We start from the raw sequence: 26,667 nt of genomic DNA on the forward strand, positions 1-26,667 counted from the left end.
TATGTACGTTTTTATTGTTTTATTTTGCACTTGCTGTGTATTTTACTTAAGGAATAAACCTTACTACACTATAAGAACACTTCTGGGTTATGGGTGAGCTAATTTATTCCCAGTGGAATCCCAATATGAACTATTGGCAGAAGTGATCCACTGCGTGATATCCAGAGGGACCTTAATATGTATGTGTTTGAGGCTGTAATGGCAGCTACTATATTTGATGAGTTTGCAATCTTTACATTGGTGGCTGTTAATTTTATTGAATGCTTTTGCCCTGCTGTTTGCTCACTGGATTTGTGGCTCTATCATGGACTATTACCTGTTTGATGGAATTACTATACGTGGACTGTTTCTTTAGTCTAGTAACAATACCCATGTGTTTACATGTTTTATGTTTGAATATTGTTACACCTTTACTTAAAGGTGCTACATACATTTATTGGTTCCCCAAGATGTTTGCACCAACCTACTTGCTGAGTTAAAAAAACTGTGTGCAAGTGTACCTAGAGGTATTGATGCTGTTTGGAGGCAAAGGGTGGTGACGCCAAATACTGATTTGATTTGGATTCTCTAATGTTCATTTATCTTCCATGTTGTTAATTAATAAAAATAAACTATTACCACTTTTATTTCTGAAAGCATTCTTCATTTACAGCATTTTTTCACAGCTGCCTAAAACTTTTGCACAGGTGTGTGTGTGTGTGTGTGTGTGTGTGTGTGTGTGTGTGTGTGTATCCACCATTTTTGTAAATATTTTATTCTATCTTTTCATGTGACACTGAAGAAATGACACTTTACATTGTAGAAAAGTAGTGAGTGTACAGCTTGTATAACAGTGTAAATTTGCTGTCCTCTCAAAATAACCCAACGGACAGCCATTAATGTCTAAACTGTTGGCAACAAAAGTGAGTACACCCCTAAGTGGAACTCTACAAATTACAAACCAAGATAAACTTCATTGGTTCAGCTGGTGTCAAGTGTATGTGGCAGCAACCGGATGAGGAGTACAAAGACAAGTGTGTCTTGCCTACAGTCGTCAAGCATGGTGGTGGGAGTGTCGTGGTCGTTGGCTGCATGAGTGCTGCCGGCACATGTGTAGCTTCAGTTCATTGAGGGAACCATGAATGCCAACATGTACTGTGACATACTGAAGCATGATCCCCCCCCCCCCCTCCCTTCAGAGACTGGGCCGCAGGGCAGTATTCCAACATAACAACCCCAAACACACCTACAAGTCGACCACTGTCTTGCTAAAGATGTAGAGGGTAAAGGTGATGGACAGGCCAAGCATGTCTCCAGACCTAAACCCTATTGAGCATCTGTGGGGCATTCGCAAATGGAATGTGGAGGAGCGCAAGGTCTCGAACACCCACCAGTTCTGTGATATCATTGTGGAGGAGTAGAAGGGGACTCCAGTGGCAACCTAAAGCTCTGGGAAACACCATGCCCAAGAGGATAAATGCAAAAAATGGTGACCACACAAAATATTGACACTTTGGTCCCAATTTGGACATTTTCACTTAGGGGGTGTACTCACTTTTGTTGCCAGTGGTTTAGACATTAATGGCTGTGTTGAGTGATTTTGAAGGGTCTGCATATTTACACTGTTATACAATCTGTACACTCACTACTTTACATTGTAGCAAGGTGTCATTTCTTCGGTGGTGTCACATGAAAATATTTACAAAAATGTGAGGTGTGTACTCAGTTTTGTGAGATACTGTATATTTGTACACAAAACACACATTTGTACAGGTTGAACTTCTCCAGTGATAAAGAGTGGGGCATGCTTTGTTTTACAGTTAAACGCCTGCACTCTCTTCCAGTATTTCCACCCAAAACGTGTGTGTGTGTGTGTGTGTGTGTGTGTGTGTGTGTGTGTGTGTGTGTGTGTGTTTTTCAGCTTTTTCTCTAAACTCCAGTGATGAGATTTCCCTACTGTATTTGGTAGCTTCTACTCTTCCTGGATGGCAGTATCTAAGATAACTTTGTCTCACATTTGACAGTTGCACTCGGTTATATATTCTACATTGAAAATTGTAAAAATTTGTAAAATGCAGGATAAAAAAAAAAAAAAAAGGCATTTTTCCTACTCATCTAGTTGGATGCAGCGTCAAGCTGATGCTGGATCTGTCCCACGCTGGATCTACAGTTAGAACTGAGTGATCAAAGACTGCTGATTGCTCAAATTTTGGGTCACTTTGAGCAGAGTGATGACTGTCACTGGCTCTCTGCTCTACCCTTCCAGTGCTCAATGCAGCGCCAGGCTGTGGAGTGGGCGGAAGCAGCTGGCCCAGGCTCTCAGCAGCACATTAAGCAGCAGAACTAGCATTCTTGGGATCCCTGCAGAGCTTGGACTGGTTCTTTGATGTCAGCTGGCAGCAGTCTTTAGCCCACTATCAGCTGAATCTGGGTCACGAGTGCAGAACTAATTGCATTCTTGTGACCCACAGGAGAAGTATGGCCATTCTTCTCCTTTTAAGAAGAATTGTTGAGGGAGAAGAGGGTGGGCACTGATGTTTTGTACTGGTGAGCCTGAGAATTCTTCAAAACAAAAAAACTAGAGAAGAATTGGGGGACAACATGTAAATGACTTGCTAGCATCTATGGAAAATGAATCTTAACCCCAAAGCCTAGTACACATGGGCGGAATTGTCAGGTTCTATAGAAACTGGCCGACATTTGGCCCGTATGTACGGTAGCCGGTCTGATAGAAGCTAACCGGCTCCTGATCAATGGCTGAAAGCACTGACTGCACCCCTGTCAGAACACAATAGCACAGCAGGGGAAATCGGTGTACTAACATTGGATTGTTAGTACAGCGCCTCTGACCTAATCTATCAGTTTTTTTTTAGTTCAACCCGCTGGGGTGAAATGGGGAAAAAAAAAAAAAAAGTATGTACGAGGCTTTAGGCAGGCCATAGTGCAATTTTCTTTCCAGCAACCATGGGTTACAGGAAAGAAATTCACATGATTCCCCCATCAAAACAGTCAGTGCTGACAGGGGAATCCCTCCTGCTGAGACATTGTCTTCTCCCAGCGGGGTAACCGCCCCCACCGGGAGAAGAGTGATTATTGCTAGTGGCTATAGCAGCCACTAGCGATAATCTCAAGTAAATCTGGGCAGGCTGGTAGTACCCAAGTTGATTTGAAGAATAAAAGGGTTTACAAATCCTACAGAGGGACTTTTGTTCATCCAGTGATGCATATCCTCTCATTACCCAAAAAATATATACCAAAACGACTGAAGTAACTTAACTGTGGCGTGATCATTATGTTTACAGCAGTAGCAAGGCCTTTCTTTAATCTCCGAATGCATACCTATATACCTCTCATTTGAGAGGTTTTCTAATTTTATAGCAGACATAACTCGATGGGTTATATTCCCAAATTTTCACACTTCAATGTACCTCTTACATTGTTGAAAAAAACCCACCAAACTCTGGTGCTATTAGGCACTTGACCACATCCTGAACACAGTGTCCCAGTGACCTCTTTTGTAAAGTGGATGTAAACCCTCGCATATACCCAGTGACATGAACAGCCTCAGATGATACACAGAGATTAAACAAATCTCCCTACGTACGTTTTGGCTGTATATCTTCTGTCTTCATCTTTATATACGTTTAGAAAGTGCACATCCTGTTAGAATTTTCTCTTCCTGATTGTGGATTCTTGCCATACACTGTGAGACAGCTGATTGGAGGAAAGGCACATTCACCCCTTCCACATAGGCACAGACTTGCAGAGCTGTGCAGTGAATATACCAGCTCTCTGCTAGTCTATTTATAGAACACACCCTGACTCAAAATTCAGACTGATTTTATCACAGTTGACAGAGAACTGACCGGAAGTTATGCTAACAGAAGAACGGCGAAGGAGACAGCCACGGGACTTATGGCTTTGGCGAGAGATAAGAAAACACTGGCAATTATATGTGCCCAGTTCATATTTCATGAATCATGTTTACATCCACTTTAATCTTCTTCTCCTGAGTCTAAGGCAGGCCATAGATGAGTTGTTTTCATTCAACTGAAAAAAAAAACTTGATGTGGATGCAGGAATCCTTCCTGCCGAGCTGTTGTATTCTGACAACGGGGAGACTTCCCTGCTATCAGAATACACTGATCAGCATTGCTATAGCCTGCAGCACTGATTGAACAGGGAAAATCCGACAGGGTGGTTGTACAGACATTGACTTCTGTACAACCTCTCTGCCCATACATGGAGTGAAAATCAGCCAGTCCCTGCAGAACAGGCCAAATTTTGATCCATGTATGGCTGGCTTAACTGTTTGACCCATATACTCAAGCTATCTTCAGATTAGATAAATCTTTTATCCATTAGTAAAGTGTTATGGGAGCGCTACAACGAGTTTCAACTACTTAATTTTGGAGCTCTAAGGAGAACCAAGCAAAAAACATCCTTCTCTGACTCCTGCAGATGTCCTGGTACTGCCAAGGGTATCAAGATGTAATTCTGACGTTTTGTAAGAATATTTACAAAAATTTGATTGTGTGTTAGTTTTGAGCACATGGTCAGTAATACGCAGATTGGTTCCTACCCACTGCAAACAAACTCGCTGGCCCGGCACCCGAGTGTTTCTAGACTTGAGGCCATATTTGTGTATATAAATAATGCAAACTGCTTTTATACAAAAGTGAATTAATTTCTTTCCTTTCTTGATAGTGAGCTGGAACGTCTCAGTAACTTAGTTGGGAAACCTTCTGAAAACCATCCACTCCACAATAGCGGCTTGCTCAGCCTCGATCCGGTTCATGATAAGACTCCTCTGTACAGCCAGCTGCTTCAGGCCTACAAGTGGTCTAACAAGGTAAAAAAATGACTTGCCATTTGCTGCCAATGTATACATATAGGATAGTAGTCCCACAATCCTTTGGAAATGTTTAAATTGTAAGAGTAGCATGTTACCTTAAATTAAACTGTGATGTCATGTAATTGTCATAACTGACTTGCAGATTAAGAGAAGGCACCACAAGGTGCCTGCGGGCTCCTTTATTACTAGCTAAATCTTCTGTGCACCTGGGTAGCGCATGATCCACAGTCTGTGGCGCACCTGAGCTGAGGCCTTCACTTCAAGACAATTAGTCATGAATATTCTAAACTAAAGCTGGACTCTGGGCATATAGCTAAATACACAGGTGAAATTTGTATATGAGGGCTGTTTTACCCGTTAGAGGATTTGTATTTCTGTCCATTCTTCCATGTTTACACAGCCTTACAAAACAACTAATATTGGTGACCTGACTTTTCTCTACTTCAGTTTAGTAATACAGCTATAGCTTGTCCCTCCCCAGCATATGACTGGACAGAGAAGAAGAAGCAGTAGCAGACAGATGAGCTCATCTCTGCCACCCTTCTCTTCTCACTTAGCATATTCCTTAGCATATCCCTCTCCTAGTCTGACCTTTACAGTACATGGGTTATCAAGAGATGGATATCAAGCCAAATTCAGGGAATTAACACCAGTTGCTTTAACAAGTACGCTTAATATTTTATGAACACCTACCTGCATCATTTGGTTTTATCTACATGAATTTCACTTTTATTTTAATTATAATTGTGTAGATGTACTTATGAATGATTTATACTTCCTCCCATATTGTTACCTTCTTTGTCAAAGCTTAAAGAGAAGCTCCAGGCTCCTTTAGCTAAATTTAAAATCAGCAGCTACAATTACTGTAGCTGCAGACTTTTAATATTAGGGCACTTGCCTAACCAGGAATCCATAGCAATGTCCTCACCCGAGCTGTTTTTCAATTGGCTGCCGCCACCATTTACACTGAGGGAATGCAACAAACTCGAAAGTGGGAGCGGGTACATCGTCAAAACCAGGTACCTGCTCCCCCCTCTCCCAAAAAGGGTGCCAAATATGGCAGTGGAGTGGGGGAGGAGACAGACAAGCGGAGCTTCCCCTTTTGGGTAGAGCTCTGCTTTAACTGTTTGGATTACTAGTCAGGTTTCTTCCCAATACAAAACACAATATATAAAAGAAACACTGCGCTTTGTGCTAGATAAATAAAATTAATATAAATATAGGCTATAACAGCAGCACTCACATGTCAGAATACTGCCATAACTAAATTGTATTTATTGTATTATAACTTATCAATGTGATAAATTAAAATGTAAAAAATATAATAAAACAAGTCAACATTAAAGAATATGTAAACCCAACATTTCATATTCCTGATATGTGCCAGCTGTACCTTTTTTAAATATATCCTGCTCTCTTGCATTCCTTCCTTTTGTGTGAAATGTCTGGTGTTCCTGTTAGTTCTCCTGCTCGCCTATTAAAAATTGACCACACTAAGCAGAGAACACAGCGTGGTCTGTTTTCTAGCTGTGCTGGGAACTCGGCCTGCTCTCCTCCAATTACACCCCCCAGAGCCATTCACTGGGAAGATCAGTGTGCTGTTTCTCCTCCCCAAGCTCTTTTGCAGCTGGTAGCTGAGGGAATCCCTCTGATCCCTTTATAAAAAAAGGGAAAAAAAAAAGGTACTGCATTTATCTGTGTATAACACGCACCCCAAGTTTTTAGGAGGTAAGTTTAAGGAAAATAAACTTACATTTAAATGCCCATCAATGCAGCCTTCCCGGTGTCCACCTGCAACCTTGTCCATCATTGCAGCCTTCCCAGTGTCCATCTGCAGCCTTCCCAGTGTCCATCTGCAGCCTTCCCAGTGTCCTTGCAGTCTTGTGTCATTTAAAATTGGCGCCGAACGGAGGAGAAGAGCAAGCGCCGCCGACATACACAAAGCCGATAGGTACTTCGGCTAGACTTGGCTCCTCTTGCAGTCCCGCCCATCTCCACTGATTGCAAGAGGAGAGGAGTGATCGCCGCCGACATACACAAAGCCGAGTGTACTTCGGCTAGACTCTGCTTTGCTCACAGTCTGGGGAGGGACTGCGAGAGGAGCCGAATCTAGCCGAAGTACACTCGGCTTTGTCTATCTCGGCTCTGCTTGCTCCTCTCATCACAATCGGTGGGGATCGGCGTATAACACACACCCACGATTTCCCCCTGATTTTAAGGGGAAAAAGTGTGTGTTATACGCTGATGAATACGGTATTCATAATGTCTTGGTATTTATAATTTGTCTTATCTATACACGTTTTGCCTCTTTTTTTTTTTTTTTTTTTTTTTCATTTTAAACTGTATGGGTTGTTTACAATCATTTTACAAGTCAGCTTAAAGGTAAAAGTGCATCCACTTGTAAAACGCAGCTTATTTAATCTCCACCATCTCCAGTGCTCCAGTCACCACCATATAATAAACATGCTTACCAGAGCTCAAGACCTCACAGCACAAGAGGTCCAAGATCCCCTAAATCTCACACAACCTGGTCTCGCATAACAGAAGGGAAGAGAGAACCACATAGTGTAGAAATTTTGTAAGCATTTATCGGCGTATAACACGCACCTTTTCCCCCCTGAAAATAGGGGGCAAATCATGGGTGCATGTTATACGCCGGAATTCACTGAGCCGTCATCTCTGGTTTACTCTCCCACTCGGCTCTCGCGTCCCGCACACATTCCCGCCTTCACCACCGGCATTGGACCGGTGTTCTGTCTATCACAGGAGCTGGTCCAATACCGATGGCGGAGGCGGTGTGTGAGACTGTGTGCGTGAGAGCCGAGTAAAACGGGAGATGCCGGCTCTGTCATTTCTTGCATGGTTCAGACTGCTTTGATGAGAGATGGGGAGGCTGCAGATGGGCAGTGAGGCTAAAAAAACGGTATTAATCAGGCTGCAATGATGGGAGATGGGCTGCAGGTGGGCATTGATCAGGCTGCATTGGTGGGAGGTGAGGAGGCTGCAGATGGGCACTAATCAGGCTGCATTCATGGGCACTGACCCTTAAATTGCTTCAAAGTTGTTTATTTAAAAAATATTTTGCTCCCTGAAACTTCCCTCTTAAAATAAAGGTGCGTGTTATATGCCGATAAATACAGTATTTAAATCCAAACTGCATACTCACAAAGCCAGATGGGCATTAACAAGAAATTACCACCGCTTATCTGAGCCGGCATGATGATGTCACTGCTTGACCACTGCAGCACTGAAATGGTGAATATAAGAGATCTAGACCTCCTGACATTCTAGTATATCGTTCTCTTCTATTAACAGGAGCTGGCCTTTTCTCTTTCTTTAAAGACCTAACACGGTTGCATTAAAAACTAAAGCTGCAACTCTGCTTTTAATATAAAATCATTATACAATTGTTCTGTTAATTAAATTGCTGCTCTTTTGCGATTTGTCACTTTCACAATGGCGGACCTGCAGATCACCTGATGACAAGGTTCCTCTTTCCTTTGCTCTGCCCATTCTTGACACCTCGAGAAGCCACATGAGTTGGTGGCCAGTATACTTAGGCAGGCTGCTACATTTTATTACATTTAGAATGCAGCTGTTCAGCTACGTTTTAAGCTGTAATGTTCCATAACAATATGTAGTGGCAGGTTTTCTTTAGCATTGACAAAATGACAACATTTCCCTATTGCTTATATAAGGCATCAGTCATGTTTACATGTTCTTATAGCACAAAATTAGAGCTGTCACTTCTAACTGAAGAGTAGTAGAGTCATTTGCTAAAAATATAATTCACTGTTCATTGTTCTGACTCATCTTTGAAAGTTTCTGTGAACATATGTGTGCGTAGATTTATGTAATCAGTAAATAAACACTTGTGAGCTGCCATAATTGTCTGAGTGGTACTGTAAAGGAAACCTTTACTGAGAAAATTATGAAGGCTGCCATTGCTTCCTAAAATGTTTCTTACTCATCTGTCTCTGTCTTGAGTACCTCAACACCTGGATGAGCATACAGATTTGGGCACTCGTGAAGTAGGGGCTTCTAATCTGCGGAACCAGTGTGTTTAGAGAAGAGCGTCAACAGTGGCAGCCTCCGTCATTGCTCACTGCAGGCTTCCTGTAATTCTCAACTTAGGTAGCATCCAATGAGGGTGCACTACAGGATCATATGACTTGTAATGCTGCTGGATGGTTACAATGCCTCGAAAAAGTATTCATACCATTTGAAATTTTCAACATTTTGTCATGTTGCAACCAAAAACCTAAATGTGTTTTATTGGGATTTTGTGATAAAATGAAAGTGACACATAATTGTGAAGTGGAAGGAAAATGATAAATGTTTTTTTTACGTTTTTTTTTTTTTTTTTTTTACAAATATCTGAAAAGTTTGCCGTGCAATTGTATTCAGCCCCCTTTACTCTGAAACCTCAAACTAAAAGCTAGTGAAAATCAATTGCCTTGAGAAGTCACATAATTAGTAAATAGAGTCCACCTGTGTTTAATTTTATGTAAGTATAAATACAGCTGTTCTGCAAAGCCATCAGCATCATAAAGGCCAAGGAACACACCAGGCAGGTCAAGGATAAAGTTGTGGGGAAGTTTTAAAGCAGGGTTGGGTTATAAAATATATATATATATATATATATATATATATATATATATATATATATATATATATATATATATATATATATATAATATCCCAAGCTTTAAACATATGGAGCACTGTTCAATCCATCCGAAAATGGAAAGGGTATGGCACAACTACAAACCTACCAAGACATGGCCTCCCACCTAAACCGATGGGCCAAACAAGGAGAGCATTAATCAGCCAAGATGGTAACTCTGGAGGAGTTGCAGAGATCCACAGCTCAGGTGAGAAAATCAGTCCCAAGGACAACTATTAGTTGTGCACTCCACATATCTGGCCTTTATGGAAGAGTGGCAAGAAGAAAGCCATTGTTGAAAGAAAGCCATAAAAGTCCCATTTGTGGTTTGCGAGAAGAAATGTGGGGGACACAGCAAACGTGTGGAAGAAGGTGCTCTGGTCAGGAGTCCACAATTTAACTTGTTGACCTAAAAGAAAAACGCTATATGTGGCAGAAAACTGACACTGCACATCACCCTGAACACACTATCCCCACTGTGAAACATTTTGTGGGGATGCTTTTCTTCAGCAGGGACAGAAGCTGGTCAGAGTTGATGGGAAGGTGGTTGGAGCCAAATACAGGGCAATCTTAGAAAAAACCTGTTAGGGCTATTTCACATGGGACGGATCCGTGATGATCCGCCCCATGGACATCTGTTTGTTCAGCAGGGATCACTCTGTCGATCTCCGCTGAGCAGGAAGATGACAGGTCTGTCTCTGCACACTGTGCAGGGGCGGACCTGTCAGAGCGCTGCTCTCACCTATGGGAGATCGGATGACGGACCGCAGGGGACTACGCATGCTCAGAAACGAAAGACTACATACAAAACTATTCAACACTATAATACTTCTGACGTATTCTGTCAAAGGAAAATTCTCATATTGTTAGTAACCTCTTCATTTTGGACATGAGACTAGCATGCCACAAAAATCAGACGTTCTGTTGTCCAAAAATCAAAGCGTGTGTACAAGGCTTAAGAGTTCTTGTAACTCTTGTGATATCACTTTCTTTTTCCCTGCTTACTGCAGTAATCTGCTAAAACGAGGATGAGTGATTGATTTATTAAAGCAGCGGCGCAGCAAACACAAATTCATCTTCATAGATTGTTCTATCATTTTCCAATCTTTCAAAAGTCTAAATTGAAACTTCCGCTCACTTTGAAAAAAAAAAATTTTTTTTTGTGCTGTCGGCGCATAACTTCGACTGGTGTGTCTAGACATTTCATATTTTATCCAGCATCTATCAGGGGAAGATTACAGCCTGACACAGGCTCATTAAATTGTGAGGATCAGAGAAATGTGCAGATATTAATTGATCATCATTTTTAGCCAGTGCCTTGAGATTAAACACATAAAAGTGCTGTTTTAATAACTGCATCACCTCGACTTGTATCAAATAGCTGATGGTGTACTTAGTAATGCCTATGAGTCATTGAGTTAAGGTTGTCTTACTGCAGAATCATTAAACGGATATCTGAATAAATGACATGTAAATAAAGTTGTATTGCTGTTCCCTTTGTTACATGTTTTTATAGCTGTTTGATTGCAGGAAGTTTACTGAAAGGAGCTCTTTTTGGGCTTAACTTCTCTGCAGCTCAGGCATCTCCGTTATCAAAGTGGAGTTTAAAATTCTCATGTTTAAATGCTCTGTGTTCTCCTTTACATCCAGTATTTTAACACAGTCCATATTTAATCGGTAGGCACACAGTAGGTCCCTGTCCCCTTGCTTGGTAGTTCTGTAAGAGCATGTGTTTACTTGTCCCTAGTTCATCAATATCCTAGCGGTGAGGCTTTTAAAATCCCCCTATTTGCACCATGCTCTTCTTGCATCGATGGACTACATTCATTCCAATAAAACATCTGGAGAATGGGCTCACTAATGCTCAATGCCTAGCGAAGGCACTCGCGTTTTAAAACAAACCTGTATTTTAAAATGTCTTCAATATGTAAAGCCCGACTCTGTCCTTGTTCTTTTTTTTCCCCCCAGAAATCTTTAGATAGCTCACCTTACATGCAGGGGCATCTTCCTATTTACTTGTTCTCCAGATCTAGGAAGTCCTCAGTTATGCAGAGAGCAGAACTGATGTCAGCACATTTTTACCATTCCCTGCACTATTCTTCTGTGATATTTGGGTTTGTTAAACTGATGGGGGACTATTTTTTTAAATAACTTTTATAAAATAGAGTTGAACTTTTCAACGATTTTGTGGTGACATAAAACAGCCTGAATTGCATATGTAAGCAGCAGCGATGGATAGAAATCCTACATGCCCGGTCCTGCCAGTAAGCCGACACTGCACACGGCTAATCACAGGCAGTGAGATACTTCCCGATCTGTGCAGCTGCAAACAGGAAAATGTTTCACTTCTTGTGATTAGCCGTGTGCTGTGTCGGCTTTTTAACACCAGGTAAAGAGTTTTGAACTCTCTAGTAAGCAGGCACGATAAGGTGCTCCTTTTTGCCATTACGTCCTGCAGAGTGCGAACAAGAGTCCCTTCCACTGAACTTAGTTTTCTCATAATGAGCTTCTGAAAGTTTTAAAACCCACCTCCAGACAAAACATTGATAATTCTGACTACAGGTGAAAGGTTTACAACCTTTGTCCTGTCTAGTAGTATGTAGGTTCAGTTCCCAAAGCATTAAGTAAAGTTTTTACTTATTTAAAAAAAAAAAAAAAAAAAAGTGGTATTTATCTTAAGTCTAGTCTATTTGAAGAATACCATCACATGGCTTTAGGAAAGATACTTTAAAGTAGTTATACCCCCTCCCCACCCCCCACCCCCCCCCAAAAAAAAATCATGCCCGGTTCCTTTTAAGGCACGAGCTATAGCATAGTGCTTTTGCCTTGCCAATTGTACCTTTCTATCTTCTCTAGTACCTAGCTGATCCTGCCTGCTCTTGACATTGCCCTCTGTGAGCTGACCACATTTTATCATGGTGGCTGAGCCATGAAAATGTGGTCAGCTTACATGCCTCCATCATTGTAGCTCTCTCCTGTGCATCTCCCCCTCCCTCTCTCCCTGTCGGCATAGTGTTCAGTAAGAACACAATCTACTCCCCGCCCCTCCCCTCTCATCCAGTCTTCATTGACTGTGCTGTTTCTCTGAAGCTGCTCCTCACCCTGGAGCTGCAATACCTCAGTGTATTATTGTGGGAGAGAAGGGAATCTCAGCCTCTCCCACTTGGCTCCCCAAGATTGGGATGAACAGCAGAGGGAGGACACGTGCCTGCAAATCAGAGCACAGGAAAAGGTATTTACGATTAGAAAAAACACACACACACACACACACACACACACACACACACACACACACACACACACACACACACACACACACCTGCACCGTTAAGTGTGCAAAAGCATGGAGAATAAATCAGTTTTGGCATTTGAGTTCAAAACCACTTTAATGAGGCTCTTCACACCCTTATTTTATTTTTCAATAACTTTCAATGACTTTTTCACTGGGTTTTCCTTCATAAACCTTCTCGCTTACCCAGGGAATCCAGGGATGTTCTGTTGCAATTAATAGCTCTGCTGCTGCACAATAGGACCTGCACCTCTAACTTTCTTTCAGGGAGCCAGCTGTAACTTCCTGGTTCATGCAGCCACCCCGTCATGATGCACATGTGCTGCAGTATGCGAGGCTGCAAGAAACGGGAAGAGATGAATGGTGTCTGATGATTTGACGCATGCATATAATCGCTCCATTGCCTTTTGAGATGTCCTGAGCAGTGTAAATTTCATCTTCTAAATTACCACTATTTTAGTAGTCTAAAATACGACTAAAACAATTCAGATGACTAAAACACAGTTAAAATAGTCAGACTAAAATACGATTAAAATAAAATGGCATTTTGGTAAAAAGACTAAAATATGACTAAAAGTAAATAGAAATTTTGATGTCAAAATTAACACTGCATTACTACAGAAGATTAAATAGGAGGCATCTATTAAGCCGCTGAAAGGAAAAAAGCAAAAAGCTTTTCCTTCATAATTAAGCACTTCCAGCCCGCCATATAGCAGAATGACGGACGTAAAGTGGTTGTATTATCCTGACTGGGCATCATTTGCCATCCAGCAGGATAAGCCTATGGCGCTCGATTGGTGGTGTGTCTCAGTCTGACCCACCGCATCTCCGATCCTGGTAAAGAGCCTATGATGTAGGCTCTTTACCATGTGACCAGCTGTGTCCAATCACCGCTCATCACATAGTAACCAGGAAGTGCCGTTTACTGGATTTTCGTATACGCTTCCTGACAAGGCCCGAGTAGAGCCGATCAGCTGCTCTGACGGGGATCTGCGCTGATAAACAGTGCAAGACCGATCGAGGGTGCCCCCTAGAGCCCTCCAGGGATGCCAATCAGTGCTCATTAGAAATGCCAATCTGTGCCCATCAGTGATGCCTCTCAGTGCCACCTGTAAGTGCCCATCAGTGCCTGTAAGTGCACCCTCATCAGTGCTCACAAGTGAAACTTACTTATTTACAAAGTTTTATAACAGAAATGAAGAAACTTTTTTTTTTTGGTCCTTTTTTTATTTTTTAATTTTTTTTTATTTGTAGAGCAAAAATGAATGGGTAATGTTGGCTGTAATGCCATTGCACATATTGCCTGAATATTTTCCCAACATTAAATATTTAAGAAAAAAAATAAAAGCCTTTTTTTCTTTTTTTTTTTTTTTTTTTTTTTTTCCTTTGCCTTTCAGCAGCTTATTGGATGCCCACTACTTATTTTTATGTGGTAGTGCAGTGTTAATTTTGAAATGAACTTTTGATTAGTTGTGTTGGTGTTAAGGTTTGAACATGCACTGCAGACACAGATTTAGCTGTTGTGATATATAACATCTTTATAAATAAAACCAAGTTTTACCAACAAACAAAAATATTGCTTTTTGACAAACAGAAGTATAACTTTAAAATATAAAAAACCCAAACAACTGTAATGTAATGCCACTGCACATTTTACCTGATTATATTAACAATAGAGTTTATGATTTTTGTTTTCTTTCTATTTTAAGCACTGAGGCCGCGTACACACGCGGGGACTGTTCGCTCAACTTTGTCCGCTGAACAGTGTTTCAGCGGACAGTCCGCTCGTGTGTGGGCTTTCAGCGGACAGTTTCAGCGGACAGTCTGCTGAACAAAGTTTTTCGGAAATTCCGAAAAACTGTCCGCTGAAACTTTGTTTCAGCGAACAGTCCCCTCGTGTGTAGGCTTGTTCGTCAAACTAAGTTCCGCGCATGCTCAGAAAGGATTTACACGCCGAAGTTTGCATTGCAGTGTATAGGACGTCGTTTTCTAGTCCCGTCGTACGTGCCGTTCACGTCATCGCGCACGGTTTCAGCGGACTGTTCGTTCGTCGTGTGTGGGCAAGTCCGTCCATGCTAATTTTGAGCGGACTGTCCGCTGAAACTGTTTGACGGACAAAGTTGAGCGAACAGTCCCCGCGTGTGTACGCGGCCTTACTCACTGGGCACTTAAACCCCTTCCTAACCAGACCAATTTTCAGCTTTCGGTGCTCTCACATTTTGAATGACAATTACTCAGTAATGCAACACTGTACTGATATGAAATTTTTTTCTCCTTTTTTTCACACAAATCGAGCTTTCTTTTAGTTGTATTTAATCACCGCTGGGTTTTTTTTTTTGCTCTATAAAAGAAAAAAGACCAAAAATTCTGTAAAAATAAATAAAAAAAATGCATTTTTTTTCGTTTTCGGTTATAAGATTTTGCACATTAGTAATTTTTCTTCATATATTTTGGGCAAAATTTATACCACTACATATCTTTGGTAAAAATAACTCAAATCGGTGTATATTATTTGGTCTTTGTGAAAGTGTCCACAAGCTATGATGCCAATCTCTGAAAATTGATCACTCCTGAAGTACTGACGGCCTATCTAACTTCTTGAGACCCTAACAAGCCAGGAAAGTACAAATACCCCCCCAAATGACCCATTTTTGGAAAGTAGACACTCCAAGTTATTTAGTAAGAGGCTTGGTGAGTTTTTTTGAAGTTGTAATTTGTTCCCACAATTCTTTGCAAAATCAAGATTTATTTTTTTATTTTTTCACAAAATTGTTATATTAGCAGGTTATTTCTCACACACAGCATATGCATGGTGCAAATTACACCCCAAAACGCATTCTACTATTCCTCCTGAGTATGGCGATACCACGTGTGAAACTTTTACACAGTGTGGCCACATACAGAGGTCCAACATGCAGGGAGCGCCATCAAACGTTCTTGGAGCATAAATTACACGTATAATTTCTTGACTACCACTTACACTTTTGAAGGCCGTGGAGAACCAGGACAATAGAAACGCCCCAAAAATGATCCCATTTTGGAAAGAAAACAAACCAACGTATAATCTGATGCATACCAAGTCTTTTGAACATGTCTTTTTTGGAAATATGTAAAGAAAATGAAAACACATTTTTTATTTTTTATTTAGACAATGTTTCTAACACATAGCATGTACATACCAAAAATAAACCCCAAAATAGATTTTACTCCTCCTGAGTATGACGATACCACATGTGTGAGACTTTTCCACAGCGTGGCCACATAGGCCCAACATGCAGGGAGCACCATCAGGTGTTCTAGGGACATAAGTTTCAAACCTAATTTGACCACCTATTACACTTTTGTGAGGCACTGTACTGGCATGGATGTGGCATGGATGAGCATGAATGAGTATGGCTAAGTACGGATGGGTATGGCTGGGTACGGCTGAGTGTTGCTGGGCATGGCTGAGTATGGATAATTATGGATGGGGGGTGAATGGGATGGCTGAGCATGGATGGATGAGTATTGCTGAGGATGAATGGATGGCTGAGCATGGATGGATGGGTATGCTATTGATGAGTATGGATTGGTGAACATAGATGGATGAGTATACTGAGCATGGATGGCTGAGTATGGATAGGTAAGGATGGATGGATGAGTATGGATGGGTGAGCATGGATCAGCATGAATAGGTATGCTGAGCATGGGTGGCTGAGTATGGATAGGTAAGGATGAATGGATGGGTGAGCATGGATGAATATGGATGGGTATGCTGAGCATGGATGTCTGGAATGGGCACTGAGCAGCGCTGTGGGCACTACACATCCAGCCCACAGCATTGCTGCCACGATCTCTCCCCCGCTCCACTTGCACTGTACCAATAGGTGCTGGGTTGGGAGAGAGGAACCGCATTTACTAGCGATCATCGTTCCATCATTTGATGGAGCGATCACATGGTAAATGGCCATTTTCATCAGCCGTTTACCACGATCCATCACAGATATTCTCGGGGGAGTGCGAGAGCAGGATTCTTGGAGGACGTCATAGTACGCCCTCCCAGAGTTATTTGACCGTCCTGTAGCCATCATTCAGCTATGGGCCGGTTGGTAAGTGGTTAAAGTTGTACTTTTGTTTGTCAAAAGGCAATATTTTTGTTTGTTTATGAAACTTGGTTTTATTTCTAAAGACGTTTTTATATCACAATGGCTAAATATGTGTCTGCAGTGCATGTTCAAACCTTAATACCATTAATAACACAATGTAAGATTTTTACATCGGGAACATGTAATGAGTTTAGAAATTCAAGAGAAATACCTAAAATAATGCATTACAATTTAACTAAACCCATTTGTATTTAGTCAACTAAAATGTATTGGAGACTTTTGGACTAAAATACGGCTAAAACTAAAATGGCATTTTAGTCAAAAGACTGACTAAAACTAAATCAAAATTTGACTTCAAAATTAGCACTGGTCGTGAGTATCCCAGGAGGTTGCAGGTAACATTGGGACATCTTTTTCACCTAGCCAAGAAATCTGAAAGTGTGAGGTAGTTTACCTGAGAAAAAAAAACAAAGGCTGGATGCTTTAACCTTGTATTAAAGTGTAACTTGAAGCAAATGTGGGATGAATACACCTGTCAGGTTTTTATTGTTGTCTGTGTCCCCATTGGGGAAATGTACCCTTTCTATTTGTCCAGGTAACCATTTTCACCAAATGGGAAAGGAAATTCCCAAATTTTGAATGGTTATCAAAACCGGAATAGAGGGGTAACCTTTCAGTTGGGTCATTAGTTCTAGTTCCTGGTTACTTCCTCTAACTTCCTGTTGTGGTTATGGGACAGGAAAAAGAAGGGAACTCTCCCCAAGGAGACACAGATGGCAAGAAAATAAATAAAAACCTAATAGGGATTTTAATCCTCCCTTACTCTCCTCAATAGAGCCAGAGATGGACATACCTGCAGTTTTGTAACAATTGTGCCCTGGAGCTTGCATACCAGAGCTGCTAGTGTATTTCTCAAGCCCAGATGGATGTTCTTTACATTTTCTGTTTAGAAGTGTATTCTGAAGGTGACATTTTAAAAGATTTGACTCCATGGAAAAAGATTACACGCAGTTTTCATCTTTTTTTTATTTATCGGCCGTAAAGACTATAAACAGTCTTCAGTGCAGGTGCACTTGTTACATGACCAGCAGACCAGGATTTCTGAACTGTCCTGTCAGTTCGGCATAGAGAACTACCGAGCTGAAACTTGTTACAGATAGGGCCCAGAACAATGTAAATTCTATATTAATGTCAGTGTTGTTTGGAAGGGTCTGCTTTAGGAAAAAAAAATGACTGTAACTAATTGACAGGTAAAAAATAAAGAATCTACCCCTACATCTTTTCTGTTCTACATTTTACTTTCTACCCCCCCCCCCCCCCCTTTCTTCTCTCGTTGTTGTTCTGTCTGTTTAGTGTTGCATTTTTGAAGTGGCAGCTGTTTTTTACTGTTTGTTGTTTTGTTTTCCCTGCATTTTAATAATTAATGTGTCCCCCCTCCCATTTCAAGGCCTCCACTTTGTATATTTGATGAGCTGAGAGAAGGGCATCTCCTCTCTCCCTCCTTCTGCCTGTTCTAACATTACTGCCTGGTTGAGTAACTCTGTGGCAGGCTGATAGTCTAGTAGAAGAAAACAGGCCAAAATTCCAGAAGGACGCTTCTGAAGGGCGCATGAAGAATCTCTGCAATAAGAGCACTGAAAGTGCTAATGGTAAATCTGACATCAAAGTTGAGATGTTTAACAAGCTCGAAGTTAGAATTTTGAAAATCAGGTTAGCAAAAGTCCTATGTCAGCAGCATACAGTTCTCAAGGTGGTACGGATTAAAAAGTTGCCTGAATGCTTTTGCTACTTTTTTTTTTTGCATTGTTTAAGATACTTTCTTTGACATCGAGGTCATTGCTACCCAATATTTAAGATCCCGACTATTTGGGAATAATCTGCACATTAGATTGTTTGCTGCTTTTGGTATAAAGGCAAGATGATCTCTGGTGAACACTTCCAGGTAACGCATCCTTCACATATGTAGTTTAGGCTTTCATTTAAAGGGACAATCCCAAAAAAATTTCTTTTTACTCAAGAACTTCTAAAGTGAACCTGTCATGTCTCTAAATGGAAATGAAACCACTGTGTCCTACCCTTTCAGAGTTGAGGCCTTCAGACTCTCTAGCATTCAGAATTTCAGGAGCGTCAGATGCCTTTATCACTGTGCTGCTTTTTGTATTTCTTTCCTCCGATGCCTACATCACTGCTGAATCCAGCAATGACATAGGGGTGGAAGGATGAATACTTGTCACACAACAGGTGGCGGAGGCATAGGCATCCGGGACATACCGATGAGACCATTGGAGACTGCAGCTCTGATATTGAGGGAAGGTAGGAGACGCAAGCTGCTAGAAAGGTGAGTTTACTAAATGTACTATTGCAGGGAACTGATGGTTTTGTTTGTTTAGATACCTGACAGGGACTCTTTACCTTCACAAGCTCCTCATCTGAGAGCCAGATGGGAAAAGAAAAAGTTTAAATACATAAACGTGAACTGTTTCATATTTTAAAGAATTTGTAAATTTTTTTGAGCCAACTGTGTGGTCTGAGCACAGACCGGTCCCCAATTTCACCACAGTTAAAGCGGACCTAAACTCGCCAATTTAATGGTTTCCCAAAACAGTTGCATTTAAGGCATGACATGAATGGTAACTGTTCAGTTGTTTGTGCTTTCAAGTGAACCGTCAAGCCATTGAATGGCTGGCATCCTATCTGATCGCATGTGACCAATTCCCTAAACTTTAATGTCCAGTAGAAAGTGGATGTGCCTTAGTGTGCTTTGTTGAAAACTCTTGTCATTGTTTTTCCCTTTCCACACACATTTCAATAACAAACTCTTTCACTTTTGCACTGTCCTTGTAACATTAAAACAACAAAAAGTTTAAAGCGTCTTTGGAAACATTTTTCTTTGCAGGGTAACTACAAACTGTACTTACATAATTTGGTTAAGGTTTATCTGCCCGTGCTCAGTTTGCCCCAGGAAAAATAATTTGCATGATGTCTCTGGTGGCTGCGAGTGGTTGATGCTAGATGGAAATGCTTGCTTAGAGAGGCAGCTTATTTATGTTAAGAATTTGAGATTTTTTTTCCCTGCTGGCTTTCACACCAATTAAATGAGGAAAAGCCACAGACTATTTTAAACTCCTGTGTTATTAATAAAAAAATAAAAGAAAAATAAATCTTAACTCATTACAAGACAGATTATGACTGGATGTTTGTAGATTCGTATATCTTACTTTTGCAGGATGCTGTTTTAAGTGAGGCACAAATTGGGAGTAGATGGGTTAATTCTTGGCAAACCTTTTGTTAGATTGGTGTGCCTGAATAATGAAAACCAGAGAGGGGAATATTGGGTGTCTTGACCACAGCAGCCTCTGGGATTGCGGCTGTCAGTTTGGAGTGTAGTTCTACTGCCTAAAGGGATCCTGTGCTCTGTCCTGTATATTCACTTAATTGTTGTCCCTGTGTAAGCTCCTAGTGTTGTCTGATTGGATTTTGCACAGGTCTTAAAGAGGAAGTAAACCCTGATGAGTTTACTTCCTCTTTCATTCCCTGCAAAAGCAAATCATAATGGACTACTACGCATCGCATAGTAGTCCATTATGTGTCACTTACCTGACACAGGAGCCAGCGAAGTCACCGCTGTCCCCTGTAGTCCGGCGCATCCATCTTCTCGGTGGGGTCTCGTAGCTCCACCGCTGTCATTCGGCGAAGCCGCGATGACGTCACTCCCACACATGCGCACGGGAGCCTACACGCGCGGCAGCTCAGTCGTTGAAAATGCCACGCTCAGTGCGCCGGCACGCCGCTGCGCCGTAGACAGCGGTGCCTGTATTCGGGCAAATATCTCCTAAACCGTATAGGTTGCTCTCTCGTTCTGAAAAGGCTCTTGCTAAAAGTCTTGAAATGCCTAAAAGTGCTACACAGGCCCTTTTAGGGTTTTCTTGGCGAAGGTCACATTGCCAGATGCAAGGTAAATTATCCTGCTGGTTCATTCATATTTACTTGTAACATGCATACTTTGTTTTGATACAAGTTTGCAATAATTTTTTTCTATAACATAGATCGGTGTAGGCAACCCACGGCATGCAAAGACTCTTTTCCCAGCACTGGACTCCCTCTCCATCAGCAGAGCAGTGCAGGAAAGTGTCAGTGAGACACTAATGCATTCCAATTTCAGAGTTCCCCACACCGCACCTGCACTGATGGGGAGTCACTGTACCCCCACATATTGTAAAAGATGGGAAACATTGTTTGGTTCTCTAACTTTGCTGTAGCTGCGATCGTCAGCTTTTGTGATGGGGAAGAGATTGAGTGCAGTTCTGCTGGGGCGGGCGGTCTGTTTCCAGGACGAGGGCAACTGTCATTGGCCACTGCTAAAGCCAATCACAATCCTGCTGGCCCTGTCCACCATCTGGAGGAAGATGACTAGCTTGGTTGGCACTATCCATCTCAGAATGAAGGGATTTCACCGTGGTTGAGAAAATCACAATCAGGTGACAGTTTGTGGAATTACTTTTGAGATTCTGGGAACTTTGTTTAAATTATTCCTGAACCTTTGTGTCACTACTGAACCCCGGCACTCTGTATCCCTTTAAGCCACAGCCAGTATTCAGTGCAATGAAAATGTCACCCAACCACTTTTTTTCTCAGCTGCAGGGGGCTCAACTTAGGATTTTGCACACAGGCCCACTGCTTTCAGAAAATACCCCTGACCTGGGGGCACATTCCATATGCTTGTATGTGATATTACAGCACATAAAAGCACGTGGGCTGGATGCGAAAGGTGGATCAGTACGATGAGTGTGCCCGGACATGTAGATGTCTCATCTCTACTTCCTTTCACCACTCTGCATATCATAGGTGAGATACACAATTGCCAATCTGTGCCCGCAATTGCCGCCAATCTGTGCCCGCAATTGGTGTCTATTAGTGATGCCAGTCATTGCTGGCTATCAGTGCCCATCACTGCCGCCTATCAGTGCCTATAAGTACGGCATATTCGTGCCTCCTCATCAGTGCCCATAAGTGGTGCCTATCAATGCTCATCAGTGAAGGAGAATAATTACTTATTTACAAAATTTACTGATAGAAACGAGGAAACTTTATTTTTTTCTAAAATAACAAAAAAACAACACAGGAGTGATTAAATCGGGAGTCCGCCGGGACTCCGCGTTTTTTTTTTTTTTTTTTTTTTTCTAAAAGCCAGCAGCTACAAATACTGCAGCTGCTGACTTTTAAAATAGTGACACTTACCTGTCCAGCGCGCCCGCAATGTCGGCACCCGAAGCCGATCTCTAGATCGTCTCTCGGGTGCTGCCGCCGCCATCTTGGGTATGGGAATAATGAAATGGAGCCTTTCGGCTTCATTTCCCGGTTCCCTACTGCGCATGCGCGAGTCGCGCTGCGCAATAATTACGGTAACCGCTACCTCTGGGATCTGTGTGTTTCCCAGCAGGCAGCGGGGCACTTGCGGAAAGGGGCGGGCACTTGCGGAAAGGGGCGTAATCTACGCCCCTTTCCGCAGAGAGCTATCCCGGAAGTGGGTGCAGATACCTGTACTGTACAGGTATCTGCACCCCCCTCCCCCCTGAAAGGTGCCAATTGTGGCGCCGGAGGGGGGGAGGGTTCCGATGAGCGGAAGGTCCACTTTAGGGTGGACCTCCGCTTTAAATACCACCAAAAGAAAGCTCTGTTTGTGTGAAGAAAATAACAATTTCACATGGTTACAGTGCAGCATGACCGCGCAATTGTCATTCAAGTGTGACATCGCTGAAAGCTGAAAAATGGCCTAGGCAGGACAGGGGGTGTAAAGTTCCCTGTACTGAGGTGGTTAAACAAATTTAAGAACCAATTTGTATATTGGAGCTCAACTTTTGCCTTTGGCAAATATACTGTATGCATTTTCTTTCAGAAAGCAGTGCCTGTGTAAGATAATATACTTTGATTCTTCTCAGTGGTGCATTTTTAATTGATGACAATACATCCTCTTCATTTTTTATAACAGTCATTTCATATATTCATTGTTTTTCCACGTTCTAGCTTCAGTGCAAATGCAATCAAATGCAACTATGTATCATTATAGCTGAAACCTTGTTATATCGCATATCTGAATTTTAATAAGGGATGATTTCTTCTGATAAATAATTGATCTATTATTTATGAATAAATCAGTGTGTTTTTCACATTTCTGACAAGCTCTCCCTTATGAGTGTGCGAGTAGTAATAAATGTTAGTGCTGCTCCTTCTTTTTTTCTTTTATAAATCGGCAACATTTATGAATTGGTTTTGTACTGTGAGGATAAGCAACATTTCTCTGACTTGGGTTTTACTTACAAAAGCCCATATTTTAACATAAGGTCAATACATCTTTGTCAAGGGCTCTTGGCTTCTCAACAGGTTGCTATTGAATAGGTGCAAATAGTTTTAACACAATAAAAACAAACCCTGCTGTATGCAGAATTTAAAGTGTTAAAGGAAACCTTGCCTGAGAAAAAGTTGTAGACATTGCTGGCTAATCATTCTGCAAATGCTACTGGCCTGGCTGTGATTCTGAGTGTCGTCTTTCAGGGGTATGCAGCTTTTGTGCTCTCATTTGGTCTGCTAACTATGCCATTAAAAGATTTTTCATTATATCTGTTGTATAGGTGCAAAAAAATACCTGTTGGTTTTGCCAAAAATGATGTAAGCTGATAACTTCCTGTGCTGTCTGCCAGTGTTCAATGAAGTGTTATGGAGATAGGATGAGGGAGATCCATCAGAAGTGAAATGCCCCATACACACGGTCGGACATTACGACCTCAAAATCTGTCTGATTTTTTTCAGACGGATTTTCGCCGAAACTTGTGTTGCATACACATGTCACACAAAGTTGTCGGAAAATCCAATCGTTCGGAATGAGGTGATGTACTAAATGTACAACAGGACTACGTAGAGGCCAGTAGCCATTAGCTTTCATCTCCAAATTTTTTCTGAGCATGCGTGTGCGTCGGAATTCTCTACACATGACTGGAAAAAGTCTGATCGGATTTTGCCGGAAAATTTAAGATCCAGTTCTCAAACTTTTTCAGACGGAAAAAGTCCGATAGAGCCTACACATGATCAGATTTTCTGACAACCTAATCCGATCGAACTTTTTCGGTCGGAATTTCCGACCGTGTGTTTGGGGCTAAATAGGTTGGGCTTATAACAGATTAACAAATGGGAAGAAGTAATAGGTGAAAATGCACTCTGTTGTCATGTCAAAGAAGGAGGTAGAAACGCACTATATTCCTGCAACATCAAAAATTATTTTATTGTACTTACCAGTTAGTGCCCTATCATTGGTGTCCCCGGGAGGCGCTACTCCTCCCAAGGACACAAATGATGGAGCACCATCCCCCCCCCCCCCCCCCCCAGAAACACCAATGGGGCACTATTCTCCCCCCCCCTGCAGAAGCACCAATGTGGCTCTATTTCCCCCCTCTCCCTCCCAGGAAAGCAAATGATGGTGTGTGTGTGTGTGTGTGTGTGTAACTTTTAGCTGATAGCTGCTACCTTTTTACACACTCTGTGTGCAGCTCGCACTCGCCTCTGTTCCCTCGAGGCAGCAGCGGGCAGGGCTGAGATCTGTGACATCAGCGAGGAGGAGAGGCGCGCCGCGAACGTGCATCGGCGAGTGCGTGCCTGGTCACAGAGAGCGTCGCCGAGGACGGATGACATAGGAGGAGAGGATTTTTCGTTTTTTTTTTTTTCAATAACAGACAGGCGGAAGGTGCGGACCAACTAATCGATAATGAAAATCGTTGACAACGATTTTCATTATCGTTTATTATCGATAATATTGATCGTTGCAGCCCTATATATATATATATATATATATATATATATATATATATATATATATATATATAGTGTATGTATATGTGTGTGTCTACAAGAGAACAAGGCAGCACTATTACCCCTCTTTTTCTGTGTGTATTTATGCCTGGTGACTTTGTTGCATAGGTTTACACACAAGCGCTATTTGACCGCAGTATTAGGAGGTCGCTCTATCTGGTAAAGAGGTGGTGTGTACTTGTGGTGTTGGATCACTGAGGTCTACCCAGTCTGCACAGTGGATTGCTAGCACTTTTTAACATTTCAACTTCACACAGATGTTTTGCTTACTGTGTTTTATTTATTTACTTTTTTTTACTGCTTTTGGTTTTTATACATTTTAATCTTTAGGCTACTAGGAAGATATTGCAATTGTTTTTTGGTCACATGATATGTGGATTCTATAGTGGCTTTTTCTATTTAATGTTGATATACAGTACATGTACTGTTTTATGTCCTATGGAATTAATATAAGGTGGAGGAATTGATTATTGGACAATGGACAACATTGTATTTTCAAATTTTTTGCACTTTGATTACTGTGTTATGGTAGTTCAGTCATATACGCTCTTCGTTTACTTTTAAAGGGATAGCGCTACAGTTTTTATCGAGATGCTTCACGTGTTGCCCATTGTATGATTACATACATATGTGTGCCCTTTACTGCGCAATTTGCATTGGGGCGTTTAGGATGATGGGAGTGCTTCTTTTCAAATTTTTTATTTATTTCATAACTTTTTCACACATTTTTTTTAAAATTTTAAAGTGATACTAAAGTCTTGTCTTGTTTTTTTTTTTTTTATATAAAAATAAAAAACATGTTATACTTACCTGCTCTGTGCAGTGGTTTTGGACAGAGCAGCCTGGGTCCTCCGCTGACCCTCCTGGCCCCTGCCCCCCTGTCGAGTGCCCACACAGCAAGCAGATTGCTATGGTGGCAAAGCCAAGCCACTGCTCTGTGTGTCCCCCTCTCTCCTTATTGACTAACTGACTTTGATTGACAGCAGCGGGAGCCAATGACGCCACTGCTGTGTCTCAGCCAATCGGAAGAGACTGCTGTGGGACTCGTGCACATTGCTGGATCGAGATGGGGCTCAGATAAGTATTAGGGGATGAGGGGGGCTACTACACACTGAAAGTTTTTTTTTATCTTAATGCATATACAGTGGTGTGAAAAAGTGTTTGCCCCCTTCCTCATTTCCTGTTCCTTTGCATGTTTGTCACACTTAAGTGTTTCGGAACATCAAACCAATTTAAACAATAGTCAAGGACAACACAAGTAAACACAAAATGCAATTTGTAAATGAAGGTGTTTATTATTAAAGGTGAAAAAAAATCCAAACCATCATGGCCCTGTGTGAAAAAGTGATTGCCCCCTAAACCTAATAACTGGTTGGGCCACCCTTAGCAGCAACAACTGCAACCAAGCATTTGCGATAACGTGCAATGAGGTTTTTACAGCGTCCTGGAGGAATTTTGGCCCACTCATCTTTGCAGAATTGTCCTAATTCAGTTACATTAGAGGGTTTTCGAGCATGAACGGCCTTTTTAAGGTCATACCACAACATCTCAATAGGATTCAGGTCAGGACTTTGGCTAGGCCACTCCAAAGTCTTCATTTTGTTTTTCTTCAGCCATTCGGTGGTGGACTTGCTGGTGTGTTTAGGATCATTGTCCTGCTGCAGAACCCAAGTTCGTTTCAGCTTGAGTACACGAACAGATGGTCGGACATTCTCCTTCAGGATCTCTTGGTAGACAGCAGAATTCATAGTTCCTTTTATCACGGCAAGTCTTCCAGGTCCTGAAGCAGCAAAACAGCCCCAGACCATCACACTACCACCACCATATTTTACTGTTGGTATAATGTTCTTTTTATGAAATGCAGTGTTCCTTCTACGCCAGATATACTTGGACACACACCTTCCAAAGAGTTCCACTTTTGTCTCATCGGTCC

At 41.7% G+C, this 26,667-nt stretch overlaps 1 protein-coding gene across 1 annotated transcript in view; it reads left to right on the forward strand.

Annotated features, from left to right (window-relative positions):
* Positions 1 to 26,667, forward strand: part of MED27 (mediator complex subunit 27) — a 471,863-nt gene that overhangs the window by 30,690 nt on the left and 414,506 nt on the right. The window contains exon 2 of the mRNA XM_077477842.1: positions 4,687 to 4,831. Within this exon, the coding sequence (XP_077333968.1) occupies positions 4,687 to 4,831 (145 nt within the window). The remainder of the gene's footprint in view (positions 1 to 4,686; positions 4,832 to 26,667) is intronic.

The sequence above is a fragment of the Lithobates pipiens genome, unplaced genomic scaffold, assembly GCF_037356315.1.
Source record: "Lithobates pipiens isolate NorthernLeopardFrog02 unplaced genomic scaffold, aLitPip1_a1.2 Scaffold_1, whole genome shotgun sequence".
Classification (NCBI taxonomy): Eukaryota; Metazoa; Chordata; class Amphibia; order Anura; family Ranidae; genus Lithobates; species Lithobates pipiens.